Source organism: Cygnus atratus, chromosome Z (genome assembly GCF_013377495.2).
Source record: "Cygnus atratus isolate AKBS03 ecotype Queensland, Australia chromosome Z, CAtr_DNAZoo_HiC_assembly, whole genome shotgun sequence".
Taxonomy (NCBI): Eukaryota; Metazoa; Chordata; class Aves; order Anseriformes; family Anatidae; genus Cygnus; species Cygnus atratus.
The window spans coordinates 52,415,215-52,431,812 of record NC_066396.1 but is presented as its reverse complement, the minus strand read 5'-3'; the positions used below and the strand labels follow the sequence as shown (position 1 = coordinate 52,431,812).

The 16,598-nt window shown below is 42.1% G+C and overlaps 2 protein-coding genes across 3 annotated transcripts in view; one reads left to right on the top strand and one right to left on the bottom strand.

The window, feature by feature from the left end:
* The first annotated feature begins 4,269 nt into the window (after window positions 1-4,269).
* Window positions 4,270-10,080, top strand: NIPSNAP3A (nipsnap homolog 3A). Its single transcript, XM_035570082.1, has 6 exons — window positions 4,270-4,381; window positions 5,616-5,823; window positions 6,841-7,002; window positions 8,523-8,672; window positions 9,065-9,151; window positions 9,254-10,080. Exons 1-6 carry the CDS (start codon window positions 4,307-4,309, stop codon window positions 9,328-9,330), a joined length of 759 nt encoding a protein of 252 aa, XP_035425975.1. The 5' UTR covers window positions 4,270-4,306; the 3' UTR covers window positions 9,331-10,080.
* Window positions 10,081-10,927: 847 nt separating this feature from the next.
* ABCA1 (ATP binding cassette subfamily A member 1) overlaps window positions 10,928-16,598 on the bottom strand; it is a 93,798-nt gene continuing 88,127 nt past the window's right edge. For both annotated transcript variants that reach the window (XM_050716204.1, XM_035570081.2), the window contains exons 47-50: window positions 15,856-15,959; window positions 15,636-15,728; window positions 15,211-15,454; window positions 10,928-15,031 (exon numbers count right to left, since the gene is read on the bottom strand). In XM_050716204.1, coding sequence (XP_050572161.1) covers window positions 14,891-15,031; window positions 15,211-15,454; window positions 15,636-15,728; window positions 15,856-15,959 — 582 coding nt within the window. In that variant the 3' untranslated portion in view covers window positions 10,928-14,890. The remainder of the gene's footprint in view (window positions 15,032-15,210; window positions 15,455-15,635; window positions 15,729-15,855; window positions 15,960-16,598) is intronic.

Here is a 16,598-nt window from a genome sequence, read left to right as displayed (position 1 = left end):
AGGTCTGGAATAAAACTATTTTACTATACAAAAAAATTGAAGTGATTAGAGGATTTCAATATGTGTGTTATCTTTAACATGTCCCTTCTTCTAGAATCATTATGGATTTCCCAGGCATTAAAAAAAGAAAAAAGAAAGGAAAAATCATTTAATCAAGCTTTTAAGAAGCATGCCTTCTATAAAAGAACTGGGAACATATCTGAGTGTTTTCTTCTGTACTTAATTCGAAGAAACAGAGTGGCCCATTCCATAGTTTGTGCTATAGGTACTTGCAAGATGAGTGGAGAACATCTGATACAGTAAAATTTGTCTCCTCCTGGTGCTGATACAAACAACGACAAAAGGCACTGTGACATCCAACATAAGGCCCAAATGTTTATAAAAATCTAGCAGCATAAAGCAGCTCTCTAATTCCTTTCGAGACAGCTGTGCAGCCCTGCTCTGCCCGCTATCTTCTTCCCAAAGATCTAAGAAGCCAAGACCGTGGTCAGGGGCTGTGTCAAATGTCAGCCCATATTCAGGGTGTGGAATGGACAAATGCAGAGTGTGGACAGCAGGGACCTGCTTCCCAGAGAGATAAAGCACCGTGTTGCCTTCTCCAGCAAAGGGAAAACATGACATCACTGACCAGAAACCTGAAGATGACTCTGTTTTGAGCATGTCCTCAGGCCCTGGCCACAAGGAGCAGCACAGTGACTCTCACCAGTGGTAAGACAGGGATGGCACTGGTTTGGGTAGGTATTCTCATTGTTGCCACACAGCAATTAATTATATATGATGTAGATTGTTTTGATAGGATGAGGATTGCAAAGCGGCTGGGAAAACCACGGAGGAAAATACTGAGTTTGGTAAGCTGTTACTCAGATTTTCATATGGAACAGCTGAGAAGATGGAAATGAGAAACTATTTACATGTTCTGGCCTACTGGTAAGACACCAAGAGGCTACATTATATTCAGGAATGCTGTCTTGTGCACAAACCAGGAAATCGTTCACTGCTTGCTCATCCAGGATCAGAACCACCCAGACCATGGGCAGCACGTAGAAGGAGAGATTTGTAAAAATGTAACAGGGAAAGCCTGTGTGTTACACTCAGGCTAAATAAGCACATTGCACACCCTTCTCAAGTTCTACCAATGGCATGGAACTGTGTAACCAGCTGCAGTTGTAAAGGAGCCACAAGAAGACCTACTGCCTGAGCACTTGGAAACAGCCTTTCTGTGGAAAGGACTTAAGCAGAAGGTTTCATGGAGAAAGAGAAGGAAAGCTCCTTGTTTTATCCTTTACACAAAAGGAAGACGAAAGCTGTGATTCACAAATTGGAACATCCTGCCTAGTGTAATAAGGACAGGTATCGTGCTTTCTCAGTTTCCAGAAGAGCTTAGCACTGATTTGCTTTCTCTGCATTTGTTTAAGCAAACATCACAAATGAAGTTAAAGCTGCTCCTGCAAGTGTTAAAGCCTTTGGTACAGATGGTTACCTTTGTCTATTATCACCACCTCCAATTAGAGTATGAGAAAGATAAAAGATATTACCCAGTGCTTGCCCACACTCACAGGTCATTTACATACAGATCAGACTAAAAATGTTTCCCTGTGCCATGGGAAAATGATAATCGATTAAAATGTTGCATGGAGGGAATACAACACATAAATGCAGTATAGCAACAAATCACTTTCTTGCGTTTTTCCTCCATGGAGCTTTGGCTTCCACTGGTAACAAATATTTTAATAAACCATTTCTGCCTGGGGATCACTGGCAGTCACAGCGGCATGAATAGAAAACAGTATTTGATTCATCAACTCTACCAAAATAAAACATTCTGAACAGGGATTATGCAGCACTATTTCTTTCACAAGATCAACACTGTCATTCCCATATGTCCAATACTATCTGTGAGCTGCGTTATGTCTGCAAAACACAGCTCCTATTCACCACTTTGTGGAATGGTAAACAGCCCCATAAGTAGCAAACGAGTTGGATATACAGTCCTCTCACTCTGCCACTGTGGCTCTGCGTCGTCTGTTTTGAAAGAATATTCCCCTGGACTTCTAGAAGAACATAAATGAGAAAATATCAGGGAATGTGGCAAACTCATGTTTGAGGCAAAAATGTAGAGCTGAAAGAACTTCTTTCTTAACAAGCTTTTCTTAGCCACTTCATTAGCTGAACTCATAAGCAGTTTTCTCAAAGTTATGTCTGTATAAAATCATTTGTCAAATAGTCTCAGGGAATCATTTTGGGCCTACAATGAGTTCCACTGGTGTTTGTTGTACATTTTCCCTCTGCACTACATTGAACTGTTTTGCTCAAATACAAAAATCACATTCTATTCCCTGACTACACCAAATAGGTTTAAAATCAAAGCGTCTGTTTGACTGTTCAGGTTAACAAGAACAAAACCTGCTTTTTATGACTACTCGATTCAAATCCTGGTTTCATTCCTGACAAAGAAGCAAACACAGGCAAAGTTGAAATGATAAAACTTTTACAAATGTAAAGGAATCTCCCAGCACAACATGGCTATGAACAACATTTATGCATCCATATAGTAAGAAAAACAAAGGAAGACCTTAAATATTTTGGAATTTGCCACTCATTCCCTGCCCTCAGCTGAAATACAATTTGTTTGTAAGTGGAAAAGAAAATCTGAAACAGGCAATTACTGCATCAGCAATCACACTTCATATGTGCTTCTGCTATAGAAACTATCACAATGATTCATGCCATGCTGCAAAAATGCTTTATTGTGTATCAAGCTCAGTGCTTTTAACATAAAAAATGTAACCATGGGTAACACTTGCACGTGTACTTACAATGTATAAACACACTGCAGATTCTTCATTCTTCCCACACCACTCTCTTAATGTGCCTGCTGAAACAACTTTTTCCTTTCTCATTTTAATTTAGACCATCTTTTTTTCCTGGGGTTGTTGTTAACAAAAATTGTCTGTAATCAAGAGAAAAATCATGAAAGCTCCACAGAGAGTAGCAAAAACTAGGCACAAAGCCATCATTTCCCTCTTCACCTTAATTCCGTGCAGAGGCTAACAAAGTCAGTTACCTGAGAGGGGGGGATGGCAGAAGGAATGTTGTAATTCTGTTAAGACGAATCCTGAGAAGGTATTGCCTTGTTACGTTAGTTTATATTGTTATTATTATTGCTACTATTATTATTGTTGTTGATGTTATTGTTGTTGATGTTGTTGTCATTGCTATTATTATTGGCTTCCACAGGCCACCCTTCACTACGAAGTGGGAGGTATCTTTATTTATTATTTATAATTTATATTTATTATCAGCTGCACTGACACCCCCTTTGGGCCAGCGTTTAACCCTACAGAGGCAGACCAAGTCAGTCATCTGCTGGAGGGTAGGAAGGCCTTGCAGAGGGACCTGGACAGGTTGGGTCGATGGGCTGAGGCCAATAGGATGAGTTTCACCATGGCTAAGTGCCGGGTCCTGCACTTTGATCACAACAACCCCATGCAACGCTACAGGCTTGGGGCAGAGTGGCTGGAAAGCTGTGCAGAGGAAAATGATCTGGGGGTGCTGATTGATGCTCACCTGAACACGAGCTGGCACTGTGCCCAGGTGGCCAAGAAGGCCAATGGCAACTTAGCTTGTATCAGAAATAGTGCAGCCAGCAGGACCAGGGAGGTGATCGTCCCCCTGTACTCTGCTCTGGTGAGTCTGCACCTCGAGTACTGTGTTCAGTTTTGGGCCCCTCACTACAAGAAGGACATTGAGGCCCTTGAGCATGTCCAGAGCAGGGCTACGAAGCTGGTGAAGGGTCTGGAGCGCAAGTCCTGTGAGGGGCGGCTGAGGGAACTGGGGGTGTTTAGTCTGGAGAAGAGGAGGCTCAGGGGAGACCTCATTGCTCTCTACAGCTACCTGAAAGGAAGGCATGGGGAGCTGGGGGTCGGCCTCTTCTCACAGATAACCAGTGATAGGACTGGAGGGAATGGCCTCAAGTTGCGCCAGGGGAGGTTCAGGTTGGAAATGAGGAGACATTTCTTCTCAGAAAGAGCAGTCAGGCGCTGGGACGGGTTGCCCGGGGAGGTGGTGGCGTCACCGTCCCTGGGGGTGTTCAAGGAAAGGCTGGACGTGGTGCTTAGGGACAGGGTTTAGTGGGTGACGGTGGTGGTGAAGGGATGGAGCAGAAGATCTGGGAGGTCTCTTCCAACCTTTATGATTCTGTGACTCTCCGATTGTCTCTATGGTCCCACCCCCGCTCAACGGCCGCCCCGCTCCGGCCCAGGGGCCGCCCAACGTCCCGCCCGCCGCCGCCGCCCCGCCGCCCGCCATGCTGCCCGCGGGGCTGCTCCGCCGACCCCTCGCCGCCGCCGCCCGCCTGTGCGGGGCGCGGGGCCGCCCGCAGGTGAGGGCCGGGACGGGGCAGAGAAGGGCAGGGAAGGGAAGGGGAGGCCGGGGCGCTGTTTTGGCCGTGGTTTTCCTAGGTGGGGGGGCGAGAGCCCCGTTCCTGGCTATTCAGTCAGCCGAAAAAGCGAGCCTGTTGCGGGGCCGGGGAATATTTATGTGGCGTGGATGGGAAAACTGTTCTCCAGCAGCACTTGGGAGGCTGCCAGCAAAAGGCAAGGAGGCAGGGTTTAACAGCGTCTTGCAAGAAGGAAGCAATCTCTCCCCAAGCGTTTGCTTCTTCCCGTTTCTTATGCCAGCAATCTATAAGTTGTCAATACCGATTTAAGGCTGTAATTAGGAAGCATATTGCAATAGTTGGTCGTGTTCCCTTAGTTCCCTTGGTAAAAATGTAATGTAATCTGGGGAAGTATTGGGCTAAACAGTGCCAGGAGAAGCAGTGTTTTAATGCAGAATTGTAAATTAGTAGTAGCTTTTTTTAATTATTATTATTTTATGCAGTTGCACACTGTAAGTTTCCTCAGCAAAATTAGTAATGGTTTCTGGTTTAGTCAGTACTCTGCATTAAACTGTTAAGTGATATGAAGAGTTAGCCACCTTTTTTATTTTTTTTCTTTCTTTTTAGAATCATAAACTCTAAATTTACGTATTGAAAGCATATTAAGAAGTGTATTGCAGGGGGTAATCATCAAGATGTCTCGTTCGCTTTTGTGTTCACAAGCAGCCAAGGCAAGAGCACGCCCTGCAGAGGGTAATGAATGAGTAACCTGGCAGGCAGCACTTCCCCTGCTCCCATTTCTGTCGAGCTGACCCTTGGCTCACATGCCGTGGCATCTTTTCCATCGCAGAGGACTGGGTCATGCAGGCATACCTGGTGCCAGTGGTTCTCGGAAGACCCCCGTGAGACCCTGTTGAGGAAAGGAAACCCCTTCTTTTTTAATGGGTAATAATTAAACAGTTCATTTTGACAAAGGAAGCGTGACAGTCTGTTGCACTGCCAAAAGGAATTCCAGCAAATAGTGCACATGGGAAGTATTTCCAAAGGAAGAAGTCACAAGGTACTCTTGCAGTGGAGGTCATGAAGCATTCCCTCTCCCAGTCCCCAGTAAAAACAAAACAACAACAACAACAAAACACCTGTGCCTCACTGTAAAACAGAATGTCTAGAAATGAGACAGAAGATGGTTTTCTGGCTTGAGAATTAGTTTGTTACTTTTCTTAACATTTTCTCTTAGGTACTCGCGTCCCTTGCTACAGGCCCCAGACAAAATAATGGCATTTTCTATGAAATTCGCACATACGATATTAAGCCATCAAGGATGAAGGAGTTTGTGGAACTGGTCAATAAGTACTTCCACCTTCGCACAGCTCACTCAGAGCTGGTGGGACTCTGGACTGTGGAGCTGGGAGCGATGAATAAGGCTGTCCATGTGTGGAAGTATGGTACGCTCGGCATCCCTCTGCGTGCTCCGTGTGCCAGCGAGGGGACTGCTTACGTGGCTTTTGTTTGTTGCCCTTACGATAGGTAACCAAGCATCAGAAAAAAAAAGATGTTACCATACTGATTACTGAAAAAAAACAAAACACTGTAGGACAATTTTGACGTGTTGGGATGAAAGAATTACAGCTGTTCCTACAGGGTGGTCTTTGTGCCTCGCAGGTGTATGAGATGAACTGCAGCTTTTGTCTGTGGTAGGTGTCTTGCTTAGGGCCAGCTCGTGAACCACAGATGTCTTCACAATCTCAAAATGGATGGAAAAAAGACTGAGACCTCCTCAACAGGATAATGCAGATAACTGCAGACAATACATATGCAAACATCTGTATGTGTTTATACAGAATCACGCACGTATAATTGTTCCCAAATTTTAGATGAGCATAGTTCAAGTTTAGCTCAGTCACTCCCCTAAAACAGAGCACACAGTTTATGTGGTTAGGTTCCTGAAGCTACGCTGTGCTGAGCTGGAAAGCTGCTCCACCAGCTCTGTCATCCCACGTGCGTGAAGTGCTCTGTTGCTGCAGCGATGGTTGCAACAGGCTGCTGGTGCTGTAATCAGCTTTTTACATTGCTGGAGTCAGTGCTGTCTGCCACATGCATCTGTGGTTAAGAAATGTCCTGCTTCTTAGAATTTTCTGCCATATTCTGTTGTTCCTTTTTCTAAAAAAAATTCTGAATAGTTTCTGAGAAACTTTTTAAATGGAAAACTAAGGAAAAATAAAATTATTTTTATTTCATAATTATGTTTATATGTGTACGGTTCAACATCCTTTCTCCTTGTCTCATCAGCCCCCTTCTTAAATGTTGTTAAGTAATTAAGGAAAACTGTTACGTTTTTTCTCTCAGTACCAAAATACTGATACTCCTCAAGGTTCTTTCCAGTCTGTCATGCTGCATCTTTCTTATACTGGCTGATGTAGCAGTAAGTACGTTTTTTCATATTTTCTTCCGCTTTCTTACAGATAATTTTGCCCACAGAACAGCAGTCCGGAAGGCGCTAGCCAATGACAAGGACTGGCAGGGAAAATTCATCTCTCCAGCCCTTACCTGTATAGAGAAACAGCACAATGAAGTTGCTTATCTGGTACCCTGGTGTCAGCTTGGGAAACCTTCAAAAGAAGGGGGTGAGCTTACCTTCTTTTTTACTGATTAAAGTTACAGATGCCGACTGACCAACTAACAAAAAATGCCTTAAAGTTTAAACCAGGTATTACATGATTTTATATCCCTTTATGTAACAAGTGCATGTATGTACACTCGTGAAAGAGGCGACATAGTACAGATGAGGTAGAAAGTTTTTAAGAATGGCTTTGTACTTATGTCAAAAGCTACAGCTCCAGCTGTAAGGCTGTAAAAAGTTGTGTGAGTCACATAAACAAACATGCGGGATGACAACTCCACACTGATGTTCTGAGCAGTCATCCTGGGCTTGCTTTGTCCATCCGTCAGTGAGGGGATGTTTCCTGGAAACATTTAAAAAAAAAAGATTGTTCTGTTTCACGGGAATTTTTCTCCTTTATCAATTTTTATATTACTGCTTCTTTTGCATAATTGTTTTTAAAACAACAGAGACCCCCAAACCTACCTTTTAAAGGTACATATAAGTCAAGCATACTTTGTAGATCATAGATGAGGTTTAGGTGTCCTGTCTCTGTATATTTTCTTTCTTTCTGTCATGAATGTGACTATACGCTTACTGAAGAAAATTCACAGACGTTAGTCTGTCAGTGGAGTGATGTCAAATAGGCCCTGCTTTACCCCTCAGAATGTGTATGCATACAGTAACCTTTGTTGCTTATTTCTGAGAGATGGTGAATTTTATGCTGTGTTACAATTGAATTTAAAAGCAGTCCAGTTTTCTGTTAAAATTGGATACCTGGCAATTCTAACACTCAATTCCCATTTTAATGTTTGTACTTTTTAAATCTCCAGCCTGTATTTGGAGAACAATACCAGACAGTACATTGCCATATGACAGTTGTCCAGATTTCTATTACAGTGTTAGCAAGTGTGATTTAGAGTAACTATGTGAATGGAAAGGAGGCAGGTAACATGTCTTTTAGCAGGACTAGAGTTTTTTGGGATATCGTGCTGTTTGTCTGCAAGCAAGGCAGATTGTTTGGGAGAGCAGAGACGGTAATCTAGTCGTGGTCTGTTGTTCATGACTTCGAATCCTGATGCGACCAGCTGCCAAGATTCAAAGGGGTTTGTAATGTCATAAACCAGCTCCAGAAAACATCACTAGTCTTAGAAGAGGCCAACTTGCATAGTTCAATCAGCCATCGCAAACTTACCAAGTATAAGTATTTGTGATTTCTGCAAAGTACACTGAACTGCTGTGAATGTTCATGCGACCGTTTCCCTTTAAGCTGGGCTTTGTGGGAATCCTTCTGTACCTCTGGGTCCCAGCGCTTTTATGTAGACTTCAAACAGTTCCAGCTGAAGAGCCACCTCCCTGTGCTCCTCTGGAAGCTGTGAGATGATGTGTGGGCTGGGAGGAAGGGGGCAGTTTTGTGGGCTGCCCACCCCAAATGGCAGGGAATTGCAGTACTGCTTTCACAATGACTACATTGTGGCTGTGACTAAGAAACAGCAAATTACGTTTTATTTCCTTCCTCGAGGTCGTCTTTGTCTTTTCCTCCAGGTGTATACGAGTGGGTTACTTTCCAGATGAAACCTGGTGGGCCAGCTCTGTGGGGTGAATCATTCCAGGCTGCAATCAATGCTCACATCAATACAGGCTACACTAAGCTGATTGGTGTTTTCCACACAGAGTATGGGTTACTTAACACAGGTACAAGTACTACTCACTTTCTGATAAAGATTTGGGAATGGTGACTGGGGGAGAAGGGGTGGGAAAAGTGGGAGAAACCCTTGTCCTGGCTCACGATTGGATGGCTCGATTAAAAAAAAAATGTTGGTATGGATCACAGAAGTCCTGTAAACAGTCCTTGAACCCACCTTTGTGTATTGGGTTATATGCTTAAGCCAGGTGGTGCTCTTTTAAAAGGTTCTCAGATCTGATGTTCAAGAGTCAAACCTTTTAAAGGCTGAGCAACCGATTGTCTCTCCACATACTCGCCTTGCTAGATGCAAGGCATCCAACATGAGAGGGTGGAAAACTAGGGCATGCATATTGTATTACAACAGTAACAATATTTAGCTGCCTTTATTTGAACTTTTCAGTCCATGTGATCTGGTGGAATGAGAGCCCAGATCACCGGGCAGCAGGAAGGCACAGCGCCCATGAAGATGCCAGAGTGGTAGCAGCTGGTAAGAGATGTTGGCTCTCACTGCTGTTACTTGTATGCATGCTGAGAAAAGTATTACTCCTCATTGGATTTCTTTCTTAATTAAATGCGCGTTTCATTGCAGTACGGGACAGCGTCAGGTTCTTGGAGTCCCAGCACAACATGCTGATGATTCCTCTGGCATGCTCACCCCTGAAGTAAGCTTCCCCTAAACGATGTGACTGATGGCAGAAAAGACAAGGTGGAAGCACCGTCAGCAAGTACCGTCGCATGGCTCGTCATACCCTCATGAACTGTGTGGTTTGTTCTTCAGTTTACAGTGAATGGATGAAAAATGCTGATACACCAAAGAAAATTAGTAAAATCCTGCACATGATAGTTTATGGTGATGTTTCTACATCTCCAGAAATAGAACATGAAAATTAGCTTTGCAGATCTTTTATTTTAACATCTCACTTCTTAAAACTTTTCTGTGTTTACTAATAGGCCCCAGTAAGTAAAGCGTTGTTTTCCAAGGCTGCAATTCAGGGTGGTATCATTTTCATAATGCACATTGGCGACTCTTCTAATCATTGCATCATGGGTATTACATATTGTCTTAAGAATGAATGCCCCTATATCCTTGTAACACGGTTATGTTTCATCAGACATCTCATTGGGATGCTTTATATTAATTCTTTGTAATGTAAAATTTCAGTGTGGCTACAATTGTGCCATGGAGGTGCTACAGTGAAGCTGGTTAGGTGGCGTTCTGATGGAGTCTGCCCTGACTTCAGTCCTTTCATTTTGTATTCTGTAAGCTCGCTTTGAGGAAGTATTTTAATGCTTATTTAGGGTGCTAAAATTTACAATCTTGTATCTCAAATTCAGCGCATCCATACATGCTTACGTTCTTTGAAATACTGTCTGCCAGATTGTTAAAAGCCAAATAAATTTGCATAAAGAATGAAATTTTAGTGTTTGCATCTCCAGCTCATTATGGGTTTGACCTGTGATAAACCCCATTCTCCCAAGTACAGCCTTCTGCAGGTTTTGCATTTTGGTCATCAACAGGCCTGGTAATAGCTGCTCTGGAGTCACTAAGCTGCTTTGTGATTTGCTAGAGCAGCAGCAGGGCAGAGAGCATGCGGGGTGAGGTGTCACTTAGATTTTGTGTACAGTGAAAAGCACCCTCTGCTGAAATCTGAAGGTCGGTAATTGGCAGTGCACGCAGGAGGCCTTTCCACAGTTTATTCACTGACCTGCGATAAGCAACTGATTTCACTTTACCAAAGTATCTTTGTGCAATCTGCCTAATGATGATTATTGCTTCTGTCAAGTGCATTAAGGTCTCATGGAAAGCACTAGGAAAAAAAAAAAAAAAAAGAAAAACGGCTGCAGGTAGTTGTGCTGGTGTCCAAGCTGAGTGGATGGGATCCAGCTGCTGTGTAATGGAGTGTTAACAGGTCACAGATTTTACTCCAGTCTTCATCCTGTCTCCCCGTGACAGAGGGACCTCTAGCGTTCTCAGGGTGGACAACGGACTAGTTCAGAGACCCCTGAGTTATATTTTACAAATAAACTTTTAAAGGTATAAATGACTGATAAACCATCACTAGCACATTGATTTAGAATGTGATCTTGTAGCAGTTAAAAGGGGGCTGTTCATTTTTCTTGAACAAAAACGGTACAAGGAAGTAATAAGACTTTTTGCACACAAATGCAACTAATTACTTATATTTATTAACTGACATGGAAAACAGCAAAGTATTACAAAAAGACTAAAATTTTGTAATAAAACTATTCTATCACAAACACTTAAAGTGATGAATACTCAGAATGTTGGAGATGTACTTTATTCCAAAGTTTTTATTTTTTGTGGCACAAAAAAAATAAAGCACACTACCCAAATTGCAGGCTGAACACTGTATTAAGGCAGAAGAAACAGGTCATTTTAATTGGCTTCTTGAGAAGAATTTTTGTGAAGCGTCTAACTCAATGAATTCGTTGGATTCTGGAACTTTGATAGTGGGAGAAGAGGCAGTAAAAGCCAACATTTTTAAATCACTCTTCCTTTCAGCAATCGGATCATTGTTCTGCTTGCATTTCTAAATTGCTGTTCAAAATCAATACATTATTAACTTGAGGGATTGTCCTTTAATTTGATGTTAGCTAAGGTATTTCAGAGCCTTTATACACAAACACAACATTTTGCTTTGTCAGTGAAAACAGGTATAGAATAGAAAAGAGAAGGAGCACTTATCAATATAGTTGCAACTTGCTGCACCACTGTGATGGAAATATTCTGGGGTGGGTGCCTGACAGATGATTTGGACATCCAGATGGGTCTGTGGTTCTTAGAAGCTCTGTAGCTGGATTTGACAGTTACACCAATTACTTTTTTTTTTCAGGATTTGTTGGAAACCTTTTTACTTAATAATTTTAGAAGCTTAAAGTAGCTCTTGTTTTTCAGATCTTGGACCACCTCACTTACTTACCTGAAAATAGCAGGTGCCTCATACTTGAACTTGCTCATCAATTATGCATGAAAGTAAAACCAGACCAAAACAGGGCACAATGAGCTTCTAAGTAGCACTTTTCAACAGTATATGCATAAATGACACTTTACAGACCAAAGGTGCCAGAACAGCTTTATTTTTTTTTACTTAATACAAGGCAATTAGAGTGCCTTTTAATACTTCACATAACAGTTATTAGCAAATACAAATATATATACTTTTTTTTTTCGCTTTTAATGAAAATGTCCATTTAAGGATTTAACTCAGAAATTTCAGTTGTGAAATCTCACTAGATTTTTGCAAAGTTAATAGATATTCCAGTGCAAAAATAGATCCCATTACAGATAGCATAAAGTGCTTGGAATGAAGGACCAACTATAATTCAGGAGGCAAGGATAAGCGCAAAGTGGCGGTTTAACCATGGGGGAGAAGTATAACAACTCTTACTGAAATACAAGTGTACTACAAAGAGGGATGCAACATTTCAACAGTAATACAGTTTAAAATAAGTTAACACCTCAGTGCAGCTTCATTATAATGAGTGGTTCATAATCATACTGTATGTGACTAGAGTGATTTTTTCCCTATAAACTGTTAATAAGGGTAGACAAATTGTTGTCTGGATTTACTCCACGACAAATCTGCATGAGCGTTGTATTAAGCTGTCTGTTCAGTATGACTACAAACAAAATGGACTAGAGTTGTGAAACAGTTCAGTTAATATCCATGTTTACTGTAAGGTTTTCATCACAGATACCAGACTACCTGTGGCAGGTTAGAAGCACGACAGTCACAGGGCACAGGAACCAATAATGTCTTTTTGGCCAGCTAAGGGAAAAATAAACTGTTGTTTCCTGCTAAATTAATCATTTATATGAACAGTTACAAAGAGCAGACCCCAGCTCTTTTTTGACCAAATCTGAATCCTCCTAGAACTTGTAGTTTTCTATGTGCACTAGATCTGTGCAGTGCAAAACGTAAGCCCTTCACTTCAGTCTCTATGCTGAGATTTTGACTTAATTCTGATTTGTAATCACGATTTCTAGCAGTGGTAAGTCTTCAATACATGCTATTTGTTTAACTGATAAAATAACCTACCAGCAGCCTGCTATAGAAAAGTCATGGCTGTAGCTCAGCTGCTTAGTAGTTGTTCTGCACCTAGAAGTTTGGTGCAGACTCATCCTCGTGGGGGCAAGGATGCCATAAAGGTAATAACAAAGCATGTTTTAAGTGAGGTATAACAATCCCCGTTACTCTCCTTTCTATCCCCTTAGCAATGTAATATACAGATAAAAAATAATTAGTATGAAAAAGGCACTTGAGCAGAACGTGTAGTAAGCTATTAACTTTATCCCAAGGTAGAACACAGCAGGGACTGGGGACTTGTGCTAAATATTTAGCTGTCTATGTAAGAAAAATGCTGAATTGGTCAATGTTACCACGTACGCCTGGAAATACGTAATCAGCCTTAAGGCTCATTCCAGCCTCCTCACTGCTTGTTGTGCTGCTATGGGCATTCACAGAAGAAAGTGGTCCGTGGCTCGTTCATGGCAGAGTAGCGTTAAAAACTAGTTCAGAACTTGTATAGGTATTTAAGGCAGAGGCACGACATACAGGAATAGCCCAGGAACTACTACACTTGGGTTCAAACCACATACTGAACCTATTTCTGAACTTTGTAAAAGCAAGACGGAACGGCCCGTAAGTTTATTAACAAAAGCATACTCTCCCACAACTGTTGTACAGGATGAACAAGAATTGCTTGTTCTCACCACATAATCTCCCCTCTATTATTAATCTTTGTAAAACTTTAAAAATTGACTGATGTAATTTGTAGCACTACTACTTTGAACTATCTTGTTCAAGATGAATTTTTAATGAAGCAGTTTCTTGCATGAACAAGGGTGTGTTCTCCAGTTAGGGATCACCTAATGACTGAAACTATACTGCACAACAGAAGTACAAACTTGCACATTAATCTAACATTATATTAGCTTCCAACAGGGAAAACTTCAGGTGAACAACTTGCATTAATTCCAGATACAGGTTGATTGCAAGAACGTGGAACTCGCCAAGATCGTGAATATAGCTATCGCTGAATGGAGAACGAGAACACAGCATTGCAGGCATAATGTAAAGAAATACTGTGGCTACAAAGATCAAGTGAAAGCACTTTCAATCCCTAATTATGCTACTTACTTATTTAAAGTCATATAAATAATACTGTTAAAAAAAAAAATGACCTACATTTCTAGTTTTATCTGGCAAAGCCAGAAATGGCAACACTTGTGCTAAGCAATAACTTTAGTTGATGGGTACCTTTCTGGTGCAAAGCAGGGGTTAAAGAGCAGACGTTACGTATCTGAGTGACGTATCACGATTTAGAATTTGCTCTTGGTATTAGCAGCTTGTACAACTACTGAGTTTGCTGCTGTGGTCAGAACCCTGCTTCTCACCCACTCCCTTCTGCTAGGTGTTCATGCAGCTGCTGCAGTACCTCGAAGGAGCAGGAGAGTACTCAGCTACACAAAAACCTAGTCGGAGTAGGTTACTGGTTGTGGTGCTGGTGGGACAATCCTGTGCATTTGTAGGGTTCACAGTTCTACATATCCCCACCCTCTATAATAGATGTATGGATATGATGGCCCATCTCTTGCCATCCCATCTGCACAGCACTGCTTTGTGGCCCCAGATTTGTCACTGACAGACCTACAGCAGTCTAGGAAAAGAAGCTGGTCAGGTAAGTTTTTACAAACTCAGGCCACAAGGCTGGTGACTTTTCTTGCCACTGACTGTCCCGGTGCATTCATTGCCAGCAATGGATGTAGCACCAGGAAATTCCCACTCCTGACATGCATGTTTTCAAGAGTGAAACATGCACGTCTTTAGAATATCAATAAATAACCACTGGCCATGATTCCTCAATGAACTGTTTTTTGCAACCCTAGTAAAACATACTGTACAGGACAAGATACAGTATGGATGAAAGCCCGCAGCATCTGGTGGGTGCTTTACCACAGCTTCACAGAGTTGTACTGTAAATGAGCTAAATTCAAGTCTTTCACTTAAGAACAGTACAAGACGACTCCACGAGGCACTGCCCCTAAAATGGAATTTTGTTTTCATTGCATTGAATTGCATTGCATTGAATGGTTATCAGTAGAGTGTCCAGTTTCTCTCCCTCTAGCTTCTTCTTTGGGAGTAACCTATCCCCAGGCAAAGGAAGTTTGCATTCTGCTCATCACTTCTTGGCTGAAATTGGCTCACACGCAACTTTCTTTTACCTTCTCATCTTGCAGAAAGGAATTAAGGATTGCAATGTCTACCACAGTTTGGTTTTTGTGCAATGACAGGTCCTTAGTGTGGTCGTCGTCACTTTGGTCCTTCGCAAAATTTACAAATACCTGCAAGGAAAAAGGCCATGTGTAACATCAGTCTAGATTTTCATTAGTTCAGGGCACTTCATGCACTGGGCTTTCTGGACTAAACCTGGGATTCAGTGCTCCAGCTTGCTGAAATGCCCTTACAAGACAGGACTGGAAGATTGGTGCTAGTTTTGGCGCACTGGCTACTAGAAACTTACTTGGTCAAGTGTGGTCTGAGAAACGGAGTAGTCTTCTATGTGGAGTCTCTTTTTGTTCTGGGAGAGAATACTGAATATTCTGGCCAGGGACGATGGTGAGGAGGGAAGCTGGTACTGCAGCATATTCCGATGCTTTTCCTTTAGGACACTTCCAGGGAAAGCATGCCCAAAGAATTCCTCAACAGGCTTCAGGTCTGGGTTTGCCCCTGCAATTCGCACCACGATAGTGTAACCGTCTCCAAACCTGTAAACAAGAGGGCCAGCAGAGGAATTCACGTCAGCGGCTTTGAAACAGATGTGCAGCTTAAAATTCATCAGCTGTTCCCATAGCCAGAAAAGCAATGGGAATGCTGCATGAGGGATTAAATCTAACTGTATCTCCCTAAAAATGCATGCTGTGGTGGCAGTGAAAAGAAAATAGGTACCTGTTCTTTAGATGCTGGACGCTGCCCAGGCACCTGAATCGCCCATTGACCATTATCGCCATTCGAGTGCACAAGGCCTCGCATTCTTCCATGCTGCAGAAAGAATTAACTTCCTTAGCACTGTGAGAAGTGCTGCAGGGCAGAGCAGCTGAGCGCAGCTTTGCATCCAGCCCCAGCAGATGCAGTAGCACTGGTATAGTACAATTGCGTTGCTACTTGCCTGTGAGATGTAAGCACCACTGATCTCCCCTCTTTGATTACACTCAGAGCACAGTTCCACAGGAAACGACGTGCTTTGGGATCCATCCCTGTTGTCGGCTCATCCTGCAAAATACATAAAAAAGTAGGTTATGCTGTTCCATTCCACCAACAAACGCCTCATGTCTGACATGACCTGGCCATTCTGATTATGCTTATTGGAAAAGCTGAAAATAACCAAGTTTGACTCATTTTTTAAAATGAGAAAACAATTTATACTCAAAAAGATGGTTGCTAACTTAAAATTTGAAGAACTAAGTGCTGTTTATTTTGCAATTATAATATGTTGAAATAGCCAGTTCTAAACAAGTTAAACTCAACCAGTCCAAATTTAAATAGAGCAGTAGACTACTTCTTTCTATACTATGAACTTTACTAATCCTGAGGTTTATTCTTCATTTTAATCTAAAGAATCCTAAAACATTTATTTCCAACTTTCATTGAATTATTAAAAACACAGGACTGATTCTCCCAGACAGAAAGATTTGCTTGTGCCCAAAAACTAGAAAGTCCTGGAAAGCACTCATAATTTTTTGTAGGTATAGAAATCTCTGCAGCAGTGGTGAAGATGCTACAGCAGTCAGTAGTCTGGCATCATGTTTGAGACCCACATTTCCCCAGTGATTTTTCAGAAACAGAAGCCAGGAGGCACATTATAGTTTGAGCCTACAGTCAAATAGGGAAATGAAGTTTCCTTGTGTTCTT

What these genes read in the sequence shown, in the direction of transcription:
- NIPSNAP3A (XM_035570082.1), top strand. Translation starts at nt 4,307, where the DNA reads ATGCTGCCCGCGGGGCTGCTCCGCCGACCCCTCGCCGCCGCCGCCCGC. An exon ending in GTATGGGTTACTTAACACAG is followed by an intron (nt 8,673 to 9,064) that starts GTACAAGTACTA and finishes TGAACTTTTCAG; the next exon opens with TCCATGTGATCTGGTGGAAT. An exon ending in TGCCAGAGTGGTAGCAGCTG is followed by an intron (nt 9,152 to 9,253) that starts GTAAGAGATGTT and finishes GTTTCATTGCAG; the next exon opens with TACGGGACAGCGTCAGGTTC.